The 23,536-nt window shown below is 44.7% G+C and overlaps 1 protein-coding gene across 8 annotated transcripts in view; it reads left to right on the top strand.

Moving 5' to 3' along the window:
• Window positions 1–2,826: 2,826 nt before the first annotated feature.
• The window catches only part of GOLGA1 (golgin A1), a 35,540-nt gene continuing 14,830 nt past the window's right edge, over window positions 2,827–23,536 (top strand). For 3 of the 8 annotated variants that reach the window (XM_033138034.1, XM_033138036.1, XM_033138033.1), the window contains exons 1-13: window positions 2,827–2,910; window positions 6,446–6,716; window positions 7,474–7,564; window positions 8,611–8,685; window positions 9,877–9,974; window positions 10,910–10,942; window positions 12,538–12,666; window positions 13,705–13,874; window positions 15,239–15,350; window positions 15,935–16,030; window positions 16,432–16,557; window positions 18,327–18,422; window positions 21,116–21,211. In XM_033138034.1, coding sequence (XP_032993925.1) covers window positions 6,582–6,716; window positions 7,474–7,564; window positions 8,611–8,685; window positions 9,877–9,974; window positions 10,910–10,942; window positions 12,538–12,666; window positions 13,705–13,874; window positions 15,239–15,350; window positions 15,935–16,030; window positions 16,432–16,557; window positions 18,327–18,422; window positions 21,116–21,211 — 1,257 coding nt within the window. In that variant the 5' untranslated portion in view covers window positions 2,827–2,910; window positions 6,446–6,581. Of the gene's footprint in view, window positions 2,911–6,445; window positions 6,717–7,473; window positions 7,565–8,610; window positions 8,686–9,876; window positions 9,975–10,909; window positions 10,943–12,537; window positions 12,667–13,704; window positions 13,875–15,238; window positions 15,351–15,934; window positions 16,031–16,431; window positions 16,558–18,326; window positions 18,423–21,115; window positions 21,212–23,536 lie in introns of those variants that run through there. The other 5 variants (XM_033138035.1, XM_033138037.1, XM_033138040.1 and 2 more) reach the window with 5 other exon arrangements.

The following is a 23,536-nucleotide window of genomic DNA, read 5'->3' as shown; positions in this document are numbered from 1 at the left end:
TATAATTGAAATTCTTTTATCAATTTTTTAAATTAAATAAGGGTAAATATGGAAACCATGGAAGGAGAGGATGGGAAGAAAATGCATAAAGTAACTTAAAATTTATGTTAATATTTCTTAAGGTGGTTTTTTTTGTAAAAAATAAATAAATAAGATTTTAAAATAAATAAATAAAAGAAAAAGAGATGCTTGGTTGAGAATTCTTCCTTGAGACTCCTCCCCAGCACGTTGTCTCTGACCTAGTCCTGGGGTCCCACCACCTTCTTCTTTGGCGATCACTCGTAGCCAAGTAAGATTCTTCCATGAATACGGTCCGTAAGTGACTATGGAGGCCAATTCTGGATCCACATGTCCTTCCACAGTGGGGACATAGGTTTCCGGGTGGGAGTTTATCACAATGAGGATTTGCCAAATGTTCCTTCCTCTTAGCATGTTTCTCTCTTTTGTCCTGAGTTTGAGCTTCTTCAAAGTCTATGACACCATTGGTGAAGGCTGTTCTCCAATTGGAGCACTCGCAGGCCAGTGTTTCCCAGTTGTTGGTGTTTATACAACTTTTTAAAGATTTGCCTTGAGAGAGTCTTTAAACCTCTTTTGTTGAGCACCAGTATTACGCTTTCTATTTTTAAATTCAGAATAGAGTAGTTGCTTTGGAAGACAATAATCAGGCATCCACACAATATGACCATTCCAACGAAGTTGATGCTGAAGAATCATTGCTTTGGCACTGGTGATCTTTGCTTCTTCTAGTACACTGGCATTAATTCGCCTGTCTTCCCAAGTGATGTGTAAAATTTTTCAGAGACACCATTGACGGAATCTTTCAAGGAGTTGGAGATGGCATTTATAAGTGGTCCATGTTTCACAAGCATACAGTAAGGTTGGTAGTACAACAGCTTTATAAACAAGCATTTTTGTTTCCCTGCAAATGTCCCAGCCCTCAAAACTCTCTTCACTTCAACCAGGAGAAGTTGGAAGCTCTCCAAGTTGGTGGCTATCACTGCCTCCTGTGGCAGTGAGTTCCACAGTTTTAACTACCGGTATGTGCTGCCTGAAGAAGAGTTCTGGTGTTATGAGAGAAATGCTTTGTTATTTATTTATTTTATTTTATTTATATTCCACCCTATCCCTGGAGGTTTCAGGGCAGTTCACAGAACAAAACTAGAACACAAAATCACAAAATATATAATTATCCATCTGCAAGGATCTTCTGATGAGCAATTGTAACAAGTATGGCTATGGATCTTTGCCAAGGGTTTCATAAGAAACACCCCTTCTGGGTTTTTTTAAAGCAGGCAAATTGACTCTGCCACTGTAGATTAACATGTAAGGCGAAACATCCCATGAACCAGCACAAAAGAGGCAGTTTTATTGATTTTAGAAAGGTTGGAGGTGGTGGTGGGAGAGGGGAGGGAGACATGAGACTTTTGCAACTGCTGATCTATAAAAAGCAGCTCAGCCAGCAAAAGGAGCTGGAAATCAAGTTGATGAGTGCCTGAGATCCTGATGAGGTTGCTAAAACCCAGCTCTGGAGCTTGCATTTGTGCAGCTGAGCAGCTGAAAGCAGATGCATAAAGCATCAGATTATAAAACACACCCTGTTCATCTGAAATGTGGACATTTAAAGAGCACCTTTGACTGAAGAAAAATATCCTTTATAAAAATACATCTCTAGTCTCACTAAAGAGGACGTCCCTATTTTCATTGGAGAAATGTTGGAGGGTATGCAATAAATTAGATGGGCCATGGCATCTGACTTGGTATAAGGCGGCCTCCTGTGTGATGTACATTTAAAGCATATGGATTCTCCTAATGAACTCATTTGTTAGGGGTGCTGGGAATGGTAGCTCTGTTATGAGTAAACTACAGTTCCCAGGATTAATGGGGTGGGGGAGCTATGTGATTTAAATATATGGTGTAATGCCCTCAGCAGTGAATTTTATATTTAGAAACGGGGAAGACACCTAGTGTTACATGGGAAAGGTGTTGAGGTGTGAGGGATAATAAACTTGTAGCCCTCCAGATGTTGCTTGTAGTCCTTGGGGATTATGGGAGTTGGGACCCCAGTGACAATGTAGCACAACAGCAGCTGTATTGCCACAGGTTGACTACCCCTTTTGGGGGATTCGCTCCAAATTTATTATATTTATCTGGAGTGTTTATAACCTGATGCTCATTGAATATTTGGAATCCAAGTTGGGAACGACAAAATTGTATACAGGTGAAAGAGATAATAACCATATAAAAATGTATTAGCCCTTTCACAAAAAACAAATCAGCATTTAATTTTTCCTCACAAAGGGCAGCAATAAAAAAAGTCACAGTTTGCTTTTGCAGACTTGAAGCGAGTTTACCTAAGTGTAGACAGCTACCTCTTTATTAAAAATAAATATTATTTGTTATATAACAGGTAACAGCAAAGAACAAAAAGGTGCTTCTTTCATTTTCTGTACTGGCTGCGTACACGCCTCCCATTTAAATCACATTTATTGGGAACAGTAGTTTGCTAAGGGTGCTATTGGAATTGTAGGTCTGTGAAGACCAACCACAGTTCCCAGAATACTTTGCCTCACGCTCTGTCCCGCCTCCTCGAACGTCGTCCTGAGGCGAAAGTGGGAGGGGCGCGACGCGTGACGCAAGTACCGGCTCCATTTTTTCTTATCCGCCTTTTTTCAGTCACGCGAGGGGTGGGGCCCCTTCTTTAGCCACACCTCCGAAGTGAAGAGGGTCACGCCCTCCAACCTTATACCGTCTCCTTCGCTACACACACACAAAAAAGAAATAAACAAACACCTCTTTCTGCGCATGCGTCCCTAGCCTCTTCCTTCTACGTCACTTCCGCCAGCCGGTGGTGACCGTGTTTCCGGGTCCGGCTGAGTTTGTTGAGGCGTCGGTTCTGTCAGGAACCAGCCGGTGAGTTAAGAGAAGGGGTTTTATGTTCCGCCTTTTCTTTTCCTTGGAGTTTAAAGGGTTCATGAAATGTCAGTATATTGTGGTCGCTGGGGTGGGTTTTTGTTTTGTTTTCTGGAGGGTGGTGGTAGTGTTGGAAAGAAAGGTGAGACGGTAAATACGGTAAATTGGGAAGGTTTGGCGCGGCTATTAAGAGCCTTCTTCTTCCCCACTCATTTACCATATTTATTGCCTATAAAAGGACCAAGGACCCTGAAAAGAATAAATCCAGATTTAATTATGGGGGGAGTGATGGGGTACACGCTAGCATTTTGATGCTAGCAACATTGTTTGGGCACTGCAGAAAAAGGAAAACACCTGGTATGCCTCAGAAGCTCTCATCCAGTAATAAAGCTATATTAGGAATCATCTACTTGGTTTTTTTTATTGTACTTTATTCAAGAGCAGGGACATCAAGTCTTTCCATGCCTCCATATTTTGCTCACACAACAAGGGTTTGTGTTGGGTTAGACTAAACAAATCACAGCTGTTCCAAAGGTTATCCACTGAGGTTCATGATCAAGTGGGAATTTCAGACAAGATCTTTCCTAGCTGAAACATCCATACCATAATGCCCTTTGCAAACTTAAATGTACTTATAGCATAAGAAGAGCCTTTTCGGGTCAGACCCCAAAATACCCATCTAGTCCAGCATTCTGTTTTCATAGTGGCCAGTCAGATGCCCATTATGGGAAACTTGCTAGCAAGACCTGAGAGCACTTACTAGTGAGTAAGCCCCCTGGAATACAGGTGGGGGTAGGATTGCATTGAACATGGGTATTATAGTAGCAATGTAAACACTGAGGGGTTTGCTATTCAAAGGTAAAATGAAATAAAATAAAAAATTCCTTCCAGTAGCACCTTAGAGACCAACTAAGTTTGTTCTTGGTATGAGCTTCGTGTGCATGCACACTTCTTCAGATAAATGGTTAAAGATAATGTTATTCAAATTTTGGAAGGCAAGAATCAAATTCATTTAAGATGCTTAAAGCAGTTTCAAATGTGTGTATTATCTCGTAGCCTTGTGTCGGGCTGCTTGCTCACTGCTTCGTGAGATGCTTGGTTTTATATTTAAACTTTTGTCTTCTTGCTGTCTTCTTTCCAAAGGGTCCCAAAATAACTAATGGTAGTTTAAGGCAGTGTTTTTCAACCACTGTTCCGTGGCACACTATTTGTGCCGTGAGATGTTGCCTGGTGTGCCGTGGGAAAAATTGAAAAATTCAAGAGAATTACTTTATATATAGTCAATATAGGCACAGAGTTAAATTTTTTAACATTTTCTAATGGTGGTGTGCCTCGTGATTTTTTTCATGAAACAAGTGTGCCTTTGCCCAAAAAAGGTTGAAAAACACTGGTTTAAGGACAGTGAATAAGGCAGAGAAGCAGCCTTTGCCAATTTGGTGCCCTCCAGATGTTTTGGATTGCAATTCCCAATTCAGCACATCTGGACAGCTCCAGGTTGGCAAAACAGTAGTTGCAATAAAGTAAGGAGTAGAGCAGCACACCAGTTGGCAAAACAGTAGTTGCGATAAAGTATGGAGTAGAGCAGCACACCAGTACCAAACCAGGTTTTAAAAAGCCAGTTAAAGCTTTGTTTTAAAGAAACCTAAAAGCCTCCACCTGTCACTGAAAGGACGTTGAATTGCCACAGCTGAAAAGGCCTTTTTTGGGTCACAGCCCAGCTCACTTCTAACAAGTGGAATCCAAAGAAAGTCTTCTTAAGATTACCTTAGTGTTTGGACAGGTCCATATATAGCAGAAAATCATTAAGGTAGCTGTGTTAGAATTTTAAACTAACACCAGCACGTTGAGTTGTGTCTGAAAGATTGTCAAAAGATGTTTCATATGCCCAGTCCCAGACAACAGTCTTTACTGTAGAAAGAATATAAGACATTGTAGCTGCTCCTAAGGGGGTTTGCCTCTACTGCAATAAGCAACTGATAAGGGGTAAAAACAGTAATAATTACTGTGGTGCTTAGCACTAGGATCAGTGATAAGAGATCCCTTATCTCCTGTCTTAGCACTTAGTGCTTATACTGGAGAGAACAGATCTGTGTGCCTGACATATAGTGTGAGTATGGCTTGTCTTAAAATGATCCCACAGGCCAAATTTGACTTTCCCCACCCCTTCAGTAGCAGGTGATGGTGGGGAGTGCATTGACATTAGTCTAATGTGAGTTGGTGGGAAATTGAATATGGCAAGAAATTCAAAGAGCATCATACCTGGGGCCAAATATGATCTCTCAGAGCCAGAATGTATAAATAAAGAGTGCCTCTGGCTATGTTCTCAACCATATGTAAATAACAGGCATTTGTAAGTTAAAAATGCTTTTCAAACATTAACTTAGAAATTGCATTAGAAAAGATGAAAAGTCTAGGCATAATTTATTAATATTGCTTGCCATTAGTCATTTGCTGCCACCATCCCACCTGCTTCTAGAACTAGAGAAGAGTGCTTCCTGGTTGGTGATTGTGATTTCTGGGCACACAAGTTGTGGCACCTCTTGCTAAGTGTTGGTTCAGAGTGGATCCTGTAAGTTATCCTTTTGGTGCAAGTTGAGGGTGTCATCATGCGGTTTGGTAGTGAGAGGCAGAGTTAAATATGTGGGGAGGCTGAAGTTACTATCACAAATCAGCCTGCAATGTTCATGAAGTACTTTCAAGGTCAGCATGTTGGACAGGTGGTGTTAGGTGTCCTATAGCTCCTGCAGGGCTGTCAGGAAATCCAATGAATAATTCATGGTTGCTCAGGGAGATGGTGTTAGGTAGACAGAGAGGCCGAGCCAGGAGATGGTAATTCCTCTTCATGTGGCTTCAGTGAGACCTCTTCTTGAGTTCTTTTATCTTGCATTGGGGTTCTGCTTTGATGTTGCAACCTGTGTTGTGCCTCCTGCATATGGTGCATGTCACTGGTAGGGTCCCTGTGACTTCCAACATACTTGAAGCCAACAAAATCAGAAGAGCCAAGTATTGGTATGGGCTGGAATTTCTAATGATGTTTTTAGTGATGTGTCTCATTCTGTCTTGATAGCTTGAGCCCATCAATCAAGGGCACATCTTGTGGTTTAAATTTTACAGTCAACTTCAGAGCCTTATGGAGTTTATTTTTATTGGGACACTTGTAAATATTGTAAAACATTACTCAGAAGCACATAATCTTTTATATTAGTTTTAAGAAAAAGATGAAGGAACGGAGGACTGTTAAAAAATCTGAAACCTGAGTGCATATGTGGTTCCTAGTGACAGTAGCTTCAAAAACGTTAGTTACAATTTTGTTTTTAGATTTGACTAGTATTGTATCTGTTGCAGTACTTTGGCTTGCATTGAGGTTGGGGAGAGTTGGAGAGCAATGTAGGTTTAGAATTCAAGGAGTTCAAAATTGTTCTAAGCATAGATTTTGATCTTGAACTAATTCTTGCAGATTGCCTAATCTGTGTTCACTGAACTGTATTGTCAGATTTGGTCATTACAAATGCCCCCCCCCTTAATTTTGAAACAGCACTGGGCAATGAGCCCCTTGAGGGAGAGGAACTGATTGGATGGAAGATACATCAGGCACAGACTGCTGTGTGCTTGTGCCTTGACTGTCTGAACTGGGGTGATCCTGCCTTTGAGGGCTTGTCTGGCTCTTGAAAATGTTTGCAAACCTAAAGAAGAGGATTGCGGCAGAGGCAGCTACTTCTCCGCGGCCAGGAGGGGTGCCCAGAATGCCCAGATCGGTCAGCAAGGAGTCCATTACATCTGTAGGAGCAGATTCTGGGGATGACTTTGTAAGTGCCAAATGCTAAGTTTTGCTATCTAGTTTTTTAAGACAACTATGTGTTGATTTGTTCAATTTTATGTTGAAGTCTACAAAATACAAAAGCAATGTTTTTGTAAGCATTGTTGTGTATGTTATGAATCTTTTTTTGGTGTGGTTTGGTCCTCTTGAATGTCGTAGTACCAATTCCTTTTGTCCAGGAGAAGAAATGGAGGAAGTGCGCCAGGTGGTAGCACTGATAGTGTGAGCTGAATCCAGCATCTATTTACCATGCCAAATTTTCAATATGCAGTATGTCAACCTGTCGGTTACCTGATGTAACTCTGACAAGTGTGTGATGTTGGCTGGTGAGTGATGTGGGGTTCACTTCTGTGTTGGCAAGAGTATCTAGCAGCCAGTATGACAACTTCTATGCAACTTAGCATAAAAAGGCAAAATTCACTAGCACCGCATGAAGATGGAGGAAGACCAATGCTGAGTTGAGAGGAATGAGCCTGTCCAGCTAGTGTGCCATTATCTAATCATAACAGAAGAATTGAGAGCACCATTTTTGCTAGTGGAAGGGACAAAACATTGCCCATGCTTTAAAAACTTCAGCATGATGTAAAAACTGCAGCAAAGTGCCATTCTCCTCTCATCTCTTCCCCTGCTCCCTGTGGGCAGGCTCTTTTTTGTTGCTGTTGCTGAAATGGACAAGTGTGTTGGACTGTTCATTTCTGAATTTTAAAAAGTGAGTATTCCTACTATATATCTCTTAATCCACCAAGCCCTCAGATGGAAGCAGCTCCAGGGAGGACCTCTCATCTCAGCTCTTCAGGAGGAATGAACAAATCCGGAAGCTGGAAGTCAAGCTGTCTGGTAGGTGCCATGTTGGGGGTGAGGGGCTAGCCTAAGAACACAGGTGCTCCCTGCTGTATAGACAACATTCAGAAGTCGTAACTGTTCAAAGTACTGTTCAGAGTACAGGGTGAGCCAGAAGTAGCCCTCTAGGCCTATTTATCCAGGCCTCTGGACTCTGTCCAGGCCATGTCTCTCAATGGCCTGCTCCACACTGTCCTTAACATGGCCCAAATGTGTCCTTGGAGGTCATCATGCCTCTTGCTTGTCTAAATAGAGGGTGGAAAGGGATTTATGTATGTGCAGAGATCCTCTGATATTTATGTGGCCAAAAAGTAACCTGGTATACAAAAGAGTCACATCCATTGCTTTCCCCCACTTTTGCTTCTAGCCCTGCCCACCACTGGCATGTCTCACCACCCCCCTGCAACAAAGGAATGCAGCCCTCAAGCTGAAAAATGTCCCTTATCCATTGCTAGAGTGGACAGCACTCCCACCCTGCAAAAAAAAAGCCCTTCCTGTTTTTAATTACACTTCTGTAGTGCACTGCTGTAAGACTCCATTAATCCTTCCTCTGTCTGCACTTGGATAGGCAGTCAAAAATGACCATTGCTCTTCTAACATGATGATAAAACTGCTTCCATACTTTGAGCCAGCGGGGATGGTGTATGTGTGATTTTATAGAGCATCAAGGTCTGGGTTTACCCATACTCTGTGCAACAATACTATGGGGCTACCGAGAAAGGAATGGCCAGCTGGAGCCACTCTGCTCGTCTTGGTAACTTGCCCTGCCCTTTCAGCAATGTTTGATTCCTTGTTCCTAGCAAAATTCTAACTGTTTCCTTCTGTCTGTACCTCTTCTTCATACTTCATGTGCAGTAGCAGTATTTTGTTTTGCCTGGTGTTGAGGTGTGGCCATTTGCCTCACCTTCCTTAACAGAAATGATTTTCACACAAAGGAAATCATTGTTCCTCTTCACTCACCAGGTTTTTTTCCTCCCCTCCCCCTGGTTTTCCCCCTCCTGTCTGCCTATCTCTGGTTGGTGCTGCTGCCTCCTTCCCCCAAGATTACGCCGAGCAGGTCCGAAACTTGCAGAAGATTAAGGAGAAGCTTGAGAACGCTTTAGAGACCCATCAGGATTGTACGTACCCATCTTCTTTCCATTTCCCTTTAAAAAAGGGCTTAGAAGTCTCAGGAAGTAAAACTGTTTTTTGAACTTGAGCCAGCCAAGAAAATTATTATTTGTGCTTGCTTGCAAATGAGGATGAAGGCACAGTTTGTAGGCCAGCATGGACTTTAGTCTGGCTGTTCGAAACAGGTTTATCACTAGCAAAATCCTGAGGGGAGGAGGCAGCGTGTGAGCCTGAATCTCATTCTTGAAATGGTAAGCTGTGGTTTGGCATACACTTGAGCAGGCCCCTCATTTACTTACTCGTTTGTGGGGAAGCAGATGAGGGGTAAGATTTCGGCCTAGGAGAGAGTCAGAACTTAATATTGCTCAGTATAGTGCAGCTTGAAGTGTAGCTGAGACATTGAAAGAAGAGAAAATGAAATGAGCAGAGAACTGTGAATGGTTCTTTATTCTGAGAAGTGCAATACATAGCAAAACATCGGCATCTCTCGTACAAAGATCTCAGCTGCTATCTGCAGCTTCTGAAGGATCTATGCAAGGTTCAGAGTTTTTTTAATAAGCAGGGGGAGCAACCGCCCGAAACCCCAGTTTGGGTCCTGTCGAAGAGTTACCTCATTCTGTGGAGTAATGTTCTGCTGATGGGGCAGTACCAAGGGGCAGTGCTGGAACATATGCTTTCCATATAGAAGGTCCTGGTGTGTTTTTCCCCCACCCCTGTCCCCAAAATCTCCAGTTCAGACAGTAGAGGGACTGCCCCACTAACTTAGTCTACCCACAACCAATATCTGCCTGCCTGTTTTCTGACTCACAACAGTCCAGGGAATGGCACTGCCTGTCAGCTTGCTGCTCCTTAATCTCAGTGTTGCCCTTGTAGAACTCTGCAGGGAGGGGGAAGAGGACAAAATTGGAATTGGTTAGCTCCACCTGTCACTGGCTGTGCCTCCACCTACCATTGGACTCCCTGCCTTCTGCCCTACAAGCCCCATTGGGCACCAGCCACTACTGATTTCAGGTAGCAGTCATTGGCAGTTAACACTTTGCTGAGGGACTTGGGGACCTACTGCTAGTCAGAGCAGGCAGCATTGGAGTAGCCTTGGCTCACTGTTAGGCAGTAACTTGCACTCCTAAGATGGATTGAGTCTGGGCCTTGGGCACAGCAGCACCAAGGTGTTTCTCCGGCTCATGTGTTGTCACCCACAGCCTTTGTGAAGAAGCTCCAAGAGCAGAATGAGGCTCATCAAGCCAGCACGGCCAAGATGGCAGAAGGCACGGTCTTGGCTCTGGAGAAGAAGGACCAGGTCAGTCAGGCTCGTGAAGCCTTTGTTGCCATGTTTCCAAAAGTTCTGAGATGGGTGAGGAGAGGCACAAGCCTTCCTGGACAGCCCAGGAGAGCTCTGGACTGCCAGGTCCTCACTTTTTTCAGGCTTAGCATGGTCATTGCAGGGAATGATGGGGTTTGTAGTCCCAACAAACATTGAGGGGGCACTTTCCCCTCCCATTCCTACTCTCCCAGAAATAGTCTCTCAAGATTGTTATTATTTGTTAAATTTATTAGTAACTTTTTTGCCCTGGCAACTCAGAACCACTTACAATTACAGTGGTACCTCAGTTTTTGAGTGTCTCGGAAGCCAAACGTTTTGGTTTTCGAAAGCCAAAAACCTGGAAGTAATTGCTTCCATTTTCGAACGCGCTTTGGAAGTCGAATGAATTCTGCTGCATGTTTTTCAATTTTCTCCATTGAACTTGCAGCCAGCCCTTTGCTGGCTTTCGAACATTTCGGAACTCTTCTGGACTGTTTTTGTCTGGTGCCTAAAGATATGTAACGATGGTGCCAGGTGAGTCTCCCTGTGGGGAGAGCTTTCCACAAGCGAGGAGCCATCAATGAAGATTGATTGATTGTATTTCTGTGCTGCTTTTCATTCAAATGAATCCCAAAGTGACTTACAAACAATAAATAACAGTAACATAATAAAACACAGTAAAACATTACAAACACAGCGTAAATCATATAAAATAATAAACAGTCATGCTCTTTCTCTCTGAGACTGTCCCTTTAAGGAAGGGAGCCTCTCTGTGATGCAATAACAGCACCAGTTGCTGTTGCTCCTTTGAACTGTGCAGGACAGATGGTGTAGGCTCTGAACTTTTCTGCTCCCTGGTTTGTTGCCAGCTTCTCCCTCATTATAGCCCCTCTGGCATGCAAATGTTGACCTGTCCTTTTCTTCCTTCCCAGGAATGGAGGGAGAAGCTGTCACACCTTGAAAAGGCAAGTAGCTTACTTAGAGCTGGGCCCTGATATGTGCAAACAGACAGGGTCTCATTTTGGAGGCTGTAATCTTCTCTTCCTCCCCTTCTCAAATTTAGTTCCCAGCTGTGCTGCAGACATCATAAGCAGCTTAGTCTCAGTGCCTCAGGTCCCTCAGTCTTCCATGACAGTCTAGACTGTTGAATCCTGTAGACATTTCTTGCTATCAAAAGCATGATGTAGTCTTGCAGGGTTACCAGCAGAATGTTCCCTGAGAATAGCAACTAGGGCAAAGGGTGAATTCTCTCTCCATAAGGCAGGAAGGTGGGAAACTGCCCCCCCCTCCTGCCGGATGTTTGGCTTCCAACTCCTCTCAGCCTCAACCAGCATGTCTAGTGACAGAGGGCGATAGGAGTTGTAGTTTGCCAACATCTGGAGGGCCATGGGTTTCCCTCTGCTGGGCTAGGGGAATATTATTGTGATCCTTGAGAGAGAAGCAGAAAACCATTCCCCAGAACACTTGAATAAGAGAAGCTTGTAAAAGGCTTCCAGATTTTTTCCTATATTCTTGAGGCCTAGAATCTTCAACAAAAAAGACTTCTAGTTACTTGAGCACCTATACTGCTCAGGGATATCTTATGGAGAACAAGCAGTAGAATAATTACTGGACTATAAGAATATTCTGAATACTTAGGTACAATTGTCAAACTTTTAAATGCCGTCCCTGCTGAATGAAAGACAGGGAATACTCTGCTTGTAACACCACTTGACAATAGAGAGTGTGGCAATGCCCAGATGCCTTGAAAACAAGGTCGGCCTGTGAAATCTCAATTTACACCTGGCAACACCTCTCAATTTATCCATACCCCTGAGCAAGAGAACTCCCAAAGCTGCTGCTTCATTTTCTGCTGTAAGGGATGTGGCTTTAAGGGTCTCGTTCCCAAGGGTTGCATCCAACTAAGTTCTTATCAGAGTAAACCCATTGAAAATAATGGACTAGCACTGGATGCAGCCTCCAGTTGAGTGGAGGGGTGTTCTATTTGCCGTCCTTGAGGGGACCCCTGGGAAATAACCAAGCCAAACCTCCTGTCACCTGGAACTGGTGTGTGTGCAGTACAACTGATTTGAGTGCTAGATGGGACACAGAGGAAGCTCCATCAGACTGGGTGTCTGTTCATAAAGCCTCACCTAGGGTGGTGCCAGTGGGTCCCAGAAAAGCTCTTCATTGTGAGATTTCTGGGGCAATTTGTGGGTTGTTTGGGTCTTGGGTGAGAACCAGGAGGATGAGAGCTTTTTTCTATAAATATTAGTAATCTGTATATACATGGTTTTATTGCGTATTTTGCAGCATTTGTTGTTGCTGTTTCAGTTTTCTTTACACAGAATAGAGATAATTTCTATGACAGACCTTAGCTAGATTGCGTATGAACATCAAGACCCACCCCAAAATCCTTGTTTTGAGTACTTTTTTTTTATATTGGGCCTTTTCAGACGGGCCTTCCTCCCACCAAGCAGAACACTGGACCATCTCCCCCTTTTCAGATCTTAATTGGCTTTTACACTGAAGCTGGGAAATCCCCCTAAATCCTCTTTTCTATGTGTTGGCTGCTCAACAGGAGAAGAAGCTCCTTTCGGCACAGCTACAAGAGATGAGAGAGCAGAGCTTGAACCTCTTCCAGAAAAGGGATGAGATTGATGAGTTGGAGGGCTTCCAGCAGCAGGAGCTGGCTAAAGTCAAGCACATGGTGAGTGATCCCAAGGGAGACCCATTTGGGGTAGGGCAGCTAGACCCAGCCTAGACCAGAACTTCAGGCCTTCCTCTGGGACATAATCCAGGAAGCTCTTTATATTCCACTGACCCCGCCCTCCTTTGGTCTTCCTCTTTTCCTCTCTTATCTACCCTCGGGCTTATTGGACTCTGCCTTCACCCTTTAGTTTATTTACTACATTTATGTTTCTACCTCTTTTTCACCGTGGAAATCAAAGGGGAGTACATGGGCAATCTCAAAGTAGGAATATCAGAAGCTTGTCCTGTTTAGCTCAGTATTGTCTACACTGACCATCAGCAGCTCTGCTGGGTTTTAGGCAGGAGACATTATTAGCCTGTCCTGGAGATGTCAAGGATTGAACATGGGACCTTCTGCATGCAAAACAAATGCTTTTCCACTGATCTATGGCCCTTCCCTTAAGACACAGGGGCATAGGAAGTCATCCTACAACTCCCACCAGCCCCAGCAAGCAGGGCTCAGAGGTCAGGCATGGTGGAAATTACAGTGCAACTACAGGTGAAACTCGAAAAATTAGAATATCGTGGAAAAGTCTATTTATGTAAGCAATTGTTTTCATTAGCTACTGGAGTTTAATATATAAGATAGACTCACGAAATGCAAAGCGAGATATGTCAAGCCTTTGTTTGTTATAATTGTGATGATTATGGCATACAGCTGATGAAAACCCCAAAGTTGAAATTGTTAATTTGGGGTTCTCATCAGCTGTACACCATAATCATCACAATTATAACAAATAAAGGCTTGACATATCTTGCTTTGCATGTCATGAGTCTATCTCATCTATTAGTTTCACCCTTTAAGTTGAATTACTGAAATAAATGAACCTTTCCACGATATTCTAATTTTTCGAATTTTACCTGTACATCTGGATGGCATTAAACTGGCTACCCCTGCCATACTCCAAGGTAGCACTGTGCTGAGAAGTTCCCTCTGCCTCTGAGAGTCAGCTGATTGATACGTGGTTTTGTTGTTTGTTTTCTTTAAAACATGCAGCTTTTGAAGAAGGAAGAGTCACTAGCCCAGATGGAGCAGGAATTGGGATCCTCCACACAAGAGCTGCAGCGCACCCGAGAGGAGCTGCAGACCTTTCGCACTTTGTCCTCCTGCCAGGCAGCAGAGTTACAGCAACTACGACAACAGCATGCAGAGCTGGAAGCAGAGAGGTTGGGGAAAGGATGTTCTGTTTGGACCCTCTGGGTGTCTTGTCCTGGACAGACTGTAAATTCTGATTTATTTAAAAGCATCTCCTCTTGGCTGCACGAGCGGTGGTAGCCCAGAACTGGAAGGCACTGCAGAATGTCAGTATTGGCCAGTGGTATCGAAAAGTTTGGCAATGTGCCCTTTTAGAGAAAACACAAAAACTCAGGGCAGCCAGGGGATAGTAGGTGAAAGACCCATTTGAAAATATATGGGTAGTGTTTATTGAGCCATCATGGTGTTATAGTTAAGAGTGTTGGACAACAGCCTGGAAGACCAGGGCTCAAATCCCCATTTGGCCCTGAAGTTCAGCCTCACCTGCCACACAGGTTTGTGAGGATAAAGTGGGAAGAAGAAGCATGTGCGCCACCTTGAGCTTCTTTTAGGAAAGGCAGAATCTTTATGTGATAATTTTAAGATATGCCAGAGTAAAGGATAATGTTTTCTCCCTGTCCTTCATGTATTCTAGACCAGTGCTACTCAAAAGTGGTGGTCCAAGGACTGGCGCCAGTCCATGAGCCGTTGGCTGCTGGTCAGTGGCAGCCCCATCACAGCCCAGGTTGGATGGGATGTTTCTGGGACCAAATATGGCACCAGACTCTGGCATGTTGGGAGGGGGAAAATAGCTGGTCCACCACATCAGAGTACTACTCTAGACTATGGACCTTTTGAGTTACCTCTTTACCTTGAAATCCTGTAGAAGAAATATAAACTTAAGCTGATGAGTTTGCATTGTTACTGAGCTGTCTTGAGCCTGTTATGTTAATGGCTCACTCTTTGCCTTGGTATTGTTTGTTTCATTTTTTAATCTGTATCTTCAAAGCAGTTTAATGAACAATTTTTAAAAAGCATTTCTAAAGTGCTTAATGTTTTAAAGATCTCTAAGCAGTGTACAATAGAAAACCAAACAATATCGTCAAAATGACAGGGCTGATGGGAGTTGGAGTCCAACAACAGTTGGCAGGCCCAGGTTTCTCACCGCTGCTCTAAGGGGCAGACCTAAAACCACTGCCATCTCCATAAGACAGGCAGTGGGGGCACCATTTCAGAGCAAATGAAATAAAGCTTCCTGTGGTTGGATATGAAACCATTATCTCAGCTTAGACCTAACACACAGAATTGAACTTCTTGCTCAGAGATGGGAACCTACAGCCGTCCAGATATTCTTGGACTCCCCAAATCCTTTGTTCCTGACCACTGGTCCTCTTGGCTGGGGCTGATAGAAGTTGGAGTCATAACCAATATATGGAGGGCACCGTGTGCTGACTATCCCTGATCTCTGGCCTTCAAGTTAAACTTCTCCTCCTCCTTTCATTTCCTCCCCTCACAGAGATGAGCTCATTGATGCAGAGGAGAGTGCAGAAAGCAAGATCACGACTTTAGAGCAGCGGAGCCAGGAGCTCCAAGCGTACATTCAGCAACTTTCAGTAGATCTACAAAATGTAAGTGGGAGATTCTCTTCTTTTACCCACATACATCAGATACCACTCTTGCAAGCAGAGAGTGTGGTTAAAGGCCTTCCTTTTCCCTTCAAATGAATTGAAGGATAGTAGATAAATTAAATAATATTTTTATTATTTAATTTATATTATTGTTAGTTCCGGTAGTAGTACCGTTGTTGTTGTTGTTGTTAGCCGTGTCCTTTTATTTCAGTTGGCCCACCCTTGAGTAGGACTAACGTTGTGTACAACCCATTGAAATTGCTTTTGTAGTTAGTTCTGTAGTTGGGAAGCTTTTAATGTGTGATATTTTAATGTATTTGATTTTTTTTTGGGGGGGGGGGAAGCCGCCCAGAGTGGCTGGGGAAATCCAGCCAGATGGGCGGGGTACAAATAATAATAATAATAATAATAATAATAATAATAATAATAATAATAATAATAATAATAATAATTTCTTTGCTTTTTATTAGCATGGCTGCTCCAATTGTTTTTGTTTCCTCCATATTATCATTGTTAATCTTCTTGAGCCCCATTTGGTGGAAAAGTGGGGGAAACTCAATAACCAAATAAAACATATATTTTAGGCTCAAGTATCTGCCGCCAGTTGTGAAAAGCAATTGGAAGCACTGCAGCAAGAACACGACTCTCTGAAACAGGAGTATGAACAGCATAAGCAAAAGGTATGGTCTGGATGTTATCACATGTGGGCATTAGAACATGAGAAAAGGGGTAAGCAGAACCCCAGGGTTTGGGCATTTCTGCAACGAAGAAGAGAATGCTATGTGATGATACAGATAGTTTCAGCAACTGGAATAACTGGAATTGATGTGCAGAGATTGTGGGGTCAGCAACCTGGTTCCCATGGGTGCACGAATCAGTACCTCCTATGGCTCCTGTGAAAGGTCTTAGTAAATATGCCCATCAGAAATCCCCATTGCACAAAAGTGAGAGACTGGTTCCTCTCCCTGCTCAGTGCCTGGTTGCAAATGCGCGGCCTCTTTGACATCAATGGGCATGCCCACTTCAATGTGCCCATGTTTATTTAGAATTCGTTGCAGAGCAAACGTATGTCTCTTGACAGATGATTGTTGAGGTGGAGGAGAAAAGCCAACTCGTGGGCCACTTGCAGGAGAAAGTGACCATCCTGGAGAAGCACTTTGAAGGGAATCTCTCTGGTGATGAGCATGTCCAGGAGCTGCTCAGGGAGGTAAATGTGGGGTGTTTAGAAGGGGTTGCAAGAGTGCTGGACTGAGGGCATCAAATCTTTTCATGCAGTCCATTGTTTCATCATCCATGAAGATGTTCTTTAGGGCTGGGTACTGGCCTTGTGGAAGCTGCTGAGCTTTCACACTTCCAGTAAAATGCCGTTTGTAGAGACTGGTGGAACTGGCCACAAATGTTGGCAGCGTGGAGTGCTCCTTTGTGGAGGCCAGCCAGCCATGCCCTCTTCTACAATACTCCCTTCCACCCATGGCTGACAACTAGTATTCTATGCTCACTGAGCTTGCTCTGTATTCACTGGACTGTTTTTAGGGGTTTGTTTTTCTCCCCCTTGGGGTTCCCCCTGCTAAAGATTTTGTTAATGTTCCCCCGAGCCGACTGATACAACTCCCCTTTCGCTGAACAAGCAACAACACTCACCACCTGAAAATCAGTAATAGAAGGATAGAAGGATGGATCTTTTAGATCCTTCTTGCTGCACCATGGGCTAATGATGCTTTCTGGTCAGAGCCTGGCTTTAAGGATTTTGATAGCATGGGCTCAGTTCATTCTGGATGTAGAGCATGGTCTTCTTGCAAATGCATAACTGAAGCTGCCCATTCTGATGGGTCTCAAAACATCAATCAGATGTGAATTTAGCTTAGCAATCTCATTGTCCTCACTTGGTTTATGTTTGGCATGGCCCTAATTTTTCCTTTGAGTGGGTAGTGAGTATTTCCATGCCACCCAGGAGTACTAAATACTATGAGAAGTTTGGCTGGCATTAGACCACATTTTTGTTTTATGTCCAAGTGTGGAGAACCTTCAGCTCTCCAGGCATTTTCTGAACTACAACTCCCATCATATACAGCCACTGGCTGGGGTTGATGGGCATTGTAGTTGACCACTATCTGGAGGGCCCAAGGTTCTCTACCACTGTTTTATTTGTTTGCAGTCTTTGCACCTGCCCTTTAGCCCCCCAAACTCTCAGAGCAGCTTTAGAAAAGTCAGTACTAAGACAGGCTCTGCCCTCAAGGCTCACAATCAAAAAAAGAGACTGCACATGAGAAAAAAATGAATGGGAAGGAGGAGGAAGCAAACAAGCTCAAGCACAAGTTATTCAGGTTGCAGTTCTTCAACTTTACAGCCAGTGTCAATGCAGGTTCTGCTTGTCTTGCCCTTGGTAAAGAGTAGACCCTTCCCCACCCACGTCACTCAGATCCAGGGGCAGATCTGGTGACAGCATCAAGGCCAGGAAGACAGGACAGTTCCTGCTGCACAGTTCTTCCCTCACACAGCTGCCTACTTGCCTTCTAGGAGCACAAGAACATGCCTCATTTTGAGTGAGACTGTTAGTCCATCTGGCTCAGTGCTGTCTACACTAACGGGCAGAGGCTTTCTAGGATTTCCAGCAAGAGTATTTCCCATCCCTAGCTGGAGATGCAGTTTGGGATTGAACCTGAGACCTTCTGCAAGGCAGATGCTCTGCCACTAAGCTACGGCCCTTTCCCTACTTTGCTGCGACATTTTCCAATTCTATTACACTTTTGGCTGCAGACTTTTAATGATGCCATGTAGAAAACTCTTGCTTAATGATTCTCTGTTTCGTTTGCATGGTTGCTGTGTACTTTTATTAATTGATTTGCATTTTTGTGTGTTCTTTTTCCCATTGTATTTTGTTGACTTCTTGGAGGGCCACCAAGTTGTGAGACATCAACACATAAAAGCCATAGTAACAATAATATTAGTAGTCATTGCATTTTCTCCCCTTTCTAGAAAAGTGCTCTGGAGCAGAGACTGGAGGAGGCCAGGCAGCAGCTTTCAGCTGCACGGACAAGCCATGCAGAGAGTTTAAATCTTCTGGAGACTCAGGTACACAGGGCAGGATTGCTTTCTGAAGCCTGGGGTGGTGCTTGGTGGTTGGTGAATTACAGCCTTCTCATACTTTCTGGGGTGGGGGGTTCCTCTTGGCTTGGTCAAGCCAGGTACTCAGTTTGGAGGGGCTCTCTTCTCATGGTTTTCAGGACCATTGCTCTGCCCTGGAATGTGTGATGTAGTAAGAATAGAGTTTATCTGAGCATGTGCTTAGTGCCTTTCCTTGGCTGCTGAGTATCTGCAACCAACCTTTTATATATTTGGAGGAGATGGCTTTCAGGGTAAGCGGCAGCCTTTCCAGGCCACAGCACCTGTTTAATAAAAATATTAATAAATATATCTGATCTAGGACTTGATTTCAGGAGGAAGGTGTGAGTGAAGCACATGTTCAGGAAAGGCATGAAGTGCTGTGTGCCCTGGGCTGTACCACTTTGGATTGCTTGTGGGGGGAGGAATCACATCTTTTGAGCACTCCCTCACATAATCACACTCTAAAGGACGGGCTGTAGCTCAGTAGGAGTGCATCTACATTGAATTTAGAGGGGCCCCAGTTCAGTCCCCAATATTTCCAGGTAAGGCTGGGAAAGCCCCTGTCCTGAAATCCTTGAGACAGAGGCGTAGCAAGGTCAGGTGGTACCTGGTGCGGAATTTTTTTTGTCACCCCTCCCCCCACACCAACGGCTCGAGGTTTGGGAGGCTTGGGAGTCAGCAATGATACCCGGGGCAGTCCACCCCCTGCTCCCACCCCCCTTCCTAGCCCTTCCTACGCCCCTGACTAAGGCCCATTGGACGCAGTTGGATTTACTTCTGAGTAAACATATAGGATGGCGCTTGCAAGCTGACCCAAGGAACGTGTTGCTGTAGATCATTCTTTGCTGCTCTTTTTGTGCTGCCTGCTCACTCCTGTTCGGAGCAGCTGCCTTCTGCCTGAGCCGCTGCAGAGGTAAATGGAATGAGCTGGTTGGTGCCAGGAATGTGTGCCCCTTCCTCCGGGTGCGGGTGCCTGGAACCCCACCAGCTGAAAGTAATAACTGGCCGGTTGGCACCTTGAGCAGACAGAGAAGGCAGTGGTGGCGGCAGCTCTCAATGGCAAGAAATATCTTCCCGTCCCAAGGATTATCCAGGACTAGGGATGGACAGATACTCAGTTTCTTAAAGTGAGTGCTTTTCTTCTTTAACTTAAAGTGAGTGCTTTCTTTTTTTAATGAAACAGACCAGGAGACCCCAGTGAAGTGGAGCTGGGTGCTGCCTTCAGCCCAGTTCATCCTGCCATCTCACCCCCACCCCCGTGCAGCTTCCTGGGGCCATTCATCACTTCATGCTGAGGACTCCCACGCTTGGGAGAAAACTCCTTATCCAATAGCGAGCCAGCTCGCACCTGCCGCTGCATTCCATTTTGAGCCCTTTTGCTCATGGCTTACCAGATGTGGGGGCTCCTCCGTCCCTTCTTGTCCCACGATCAGTCGCTGGCGGAAGCAAAAGGAGTGTCCCCCCCCCTCTCTGGCACACGCCTCCTGTCGCTCCTTCCCTTCCAGGAGACGCTGTAGCTTTGCGCTCATTCACCCAGCTGCGCAGAGAGGAGCCTTTCTGGTGCCATTTCCCATGCGTGCGCACCTACTCGCAAGGTCCCGGCACCAAACGGGGGGTGACATTTGGCGCGCCCCCTCCCTGCCTGCCCACGACTCCCAAGCCTACAGCGAGTGGCAAAGTGACAACAAAGCACTGCCGCTTTGCCGCTAGCTGTAGGCTTGGGAGTCATGGGGGGGCGCTGAATGTCAGCCCCCCTTCAGGATGGTACCCAGGGCGGTCCACCTGGCCCCGCTCCCCCTTGCAACGCCACTGCCTTGAGAACTGCTGCCAGTCAGTGCAGATAATGCTGCAGTTGGTGGACTTAGCTTGTTATTTCATTCAGCCATTTATACAGAACTCTGGGGACTAGAACCTTCTTTATTTTCAAGGGAAAGGCCTTAGCTTTGTGGTAGAGTACCTGCCTTGCCTGCAGACAGTCCCAGATGGTTCAATTCCCATCATCCTCCAGGTAGGACAGGAAGAAACTCTATTCCTGAAATCCTGTAGAGTCAATCAGGGTAGACGGTACTGAACTAGATGGACCAATGGTCTGACTCACTCTCTATATATGTTGTTGTTGTTATACCGCCCTATACCTGCAGGTCTCAGGGCGGTTCACAAAATAAAACCGCAAAATATATAATCAAAATAAAAACAACAATCCAATAACCCCCCAGCACTTTTTAAAAGGGCATAGGATGTCAATCAAAGGCCTGGTTAAAAAGGAACGTTGTTGCCTGGTGCCCAAAGGTGTATAATGAAGGCATCAGGCGTTTTATTTATTTTTATACCTATCTCTATATCTCTACGTAATTTTAAACTGGATTTTGTGGTTTTATGGGGGTCATATTAAATATTACTTCACTTGCTTCAAAATGTGGCTGGTCAGCCCCTCTGGATTTGGGGGCCCTTCCTGCTTGTGCTGCCGAGTTAGGGCTTGGACCTCCACTCCAAAGTCCTACTGTAGCAGCACCGTTGGCCCTATTTTCTGTTGTGGTCCTTAGTGGAGGGAGGGAGCCCCACAACATTCAAGCGTGGGCTCCTTCATGGTACAGCCAGTGAAAGCTGCACCCTGCAGTTCTCCTGGCTTTGGGTCATTGGTTGTGTCTGTTGCCTCCTAGATTGACAAACTGAACTGCCAGTTGGCTGAAAGGCAGGTGTGCCTAAGAGTAAGAGAGGAGCTTGTGTGGAGCCTCCAGGAAAGTAGTTCACCACAGGTAGGGACCACCATGTCAGCTGGTCTGTATCTCTCCTCTTCCCCAAATTGGGAGGCAGGCTGGCTGGCTGGGGTGGTGTGTACATAGAATCATAGAATTGTAGTGTTAGAAGGGATCCAGATGTTCATCTACTCCAGCTTCTTGCAAAGCAAGAATCTCAACCAAAGCATCCAGGACAGATGACTGTCCATCCTTTGCTTTAAAAATCTCCAAGGAAGAAGAATCCACCACTTTCCAAAGGAGTTCGTTCTACTGTTGAACAGTTCTTACTGTCAGAAAGTTCTTCCTGATGCTTAGCTGGAAACTCCTTTATTGAATCCATTGGTTCAGATCCCACATTCCAGAGCAGGAGAAAACAAGTTTGCTTTGTCTTCCATGTGACAGCCCTTTAGATATTTGAAGATGTTTGTCATACCACCTCTTGGTCTCCTCTTAGCCAGGCTAAATATACCCAACTTCCTCAACCATTCCTCATAAGGCTTGATTTCCAAACGTTTGATCATCTTGGTCACCCTCTTCTACACACATTCCAGTTTGTCAGTATCCTTCTTAAATTATGGTACACAGAAACTGGACACAGCACTTCAGGTGTGGTCTGACCCAGACAAAATAGAGCTGTACTATGACTTCCCTTGACCTGGACACTATACTTTTGTTGATGCAGCCTAGAATAGCATTAGCTTTTTTTCCTGCTGCATCTCACTGTTGACTCAAGTTGAGCTTGTGCTCCAATAAGACCCTTAGGGCCTTTTCACACGTACTTCTAGTAAGCCAGGTGCCTCCCTGATTTATTTATTTATTTATTTGAAGATTTTCTTGGTTTACAAAAGTGCATGCATTGTCTCTTTTTCAGGTTGTACAAGTCTTTCTTACAAATCAGTTACATTTGTTGTGAGACATTTGTGTTGAGTACAGTATAAGGTTGGGGAAGAAGAGGAGGGGTGGGGTGGTGAGGCTTATATTCTTTTATATAGTGGGGGGGTTGTGTCAGTGTCAACTGGATAGGTTCTCTTTCTATTTGTTTATTACATTTCCTTGGTAGTGAGTGGTATTGGGGAGCAGGGTGTGGTTGGTTGTCTGTGGTTCTCTGCAGTGGGGTTTGTTTGCATTTATAGGGAGGGGAGGGCTTGTTGGGTCAGATAAGAGAAGAGTTTGGATTTGATATCCCGCTTTTCACTACCCGAAGGAGTCTCAAAGTGGCTAACATTCTCCTTTCCCTTCCTCCCCCACAACAAACACTCTGTGAGGTGAGTGGGGCTGAGAGACTTCAGAGAAGTGTGACTAGCCCAAGGTCACCCAGCAGCTGCATGTGGAGGAGTGGAGACGTGAACCCGGTTCCCCAGATAACAAGTCTACTGCTCTTAACCACTACACCACACTGGCTCTACACCACACTGGCTCACACTAAGCCAGATTGATTCATATGCTATCAGTGGATTCTTGTCGTTGTCTCGTTGGGCTGTGTATGTGATAAAGGGGAGCCATACTGGGGTGAAGGCGTCCTCTCTTATTGTCCCCATGTCAGTTTCAGTTTATTGGATAGCTTTTCTAGTAAGGCCGTTTCCCATACAATTTGATACTATTGGCCCATGTTTACTCCTGACAGGTGTCTCCAGTGTCTGGCTATGAGGCTTCTGGCCGCTGAGCGTAGGTGGGTTATAAGTTCTATATAATGTGAGTGGATATTATGATCTTGGAAGATGTTCAGTGGGGTCATTTCTTGGGTGAGTTCTAATACCTGTTTAGTTATTTTGCATATCTCTTGTAGGACTACTGTCCAGAAGGGTTGGATTTTAGGACATTCCCACCACAAGTGGAGGTATGTGCCTGTGGAGGTGCAGCTTCTCCAGCATCTTGTGCTGTGTTGTGTCAGTTGTTACAGTGAGGCGAAAGGGGAATCCCCATTGGTACTTGATTCCTGCTTGTTGAAGATTTGGATACATGGCTGTAGGTTTTTTCTTCGGTTTAGGGTCTCTTGCGATATATCCTGAAATGCCAGGATGGGGTCTTCTCCATATCAGAGATTGGTTGTGCTTCTGAGGTTGTTCCATATTTCTTCTTTCTTTTTGTAGCAGGTAAAGCACACAATGATGTCTCATGGAGGGGTGTTGGCTTTCGGCATGGGTTTTAGAGCTCTGTATACCCTTTCTAGATCATCTACTTTGAGATTCAGGTTTGGGATTGTGGTTTTTAGCCAGCTTACTATGAGATTAGCCAGGTTTTTGGTAGTGGTTGTTGGCTTTTGTGGAATTACAGAGTTGTACAGGCATTGTAGATTGGTGGCTTTCTCACCCCTGGTCCCCGCCCCCCCCCCCGATTGTGGCA

This window comes from Lacerta agilis, chromosome Z (assembly GCF_009819535.1).
Source record: "Lacerta agilis isolate rLacAgi1 chromosome Z, rLacAgi1.pri, whole genome shotgun sequence".
Taxonomy (NCBI): Eukaryota; Metazoa; Chordata; class Lepidosauria; order Squamata; family Lacertidae; genus Lacerta; species Lacerta agilis.
The sequence above is the reverse complement of the archived record's forward strand: the minus strand, read 5'-3'. Positions and strand labels throughout refer to the sequence as shown.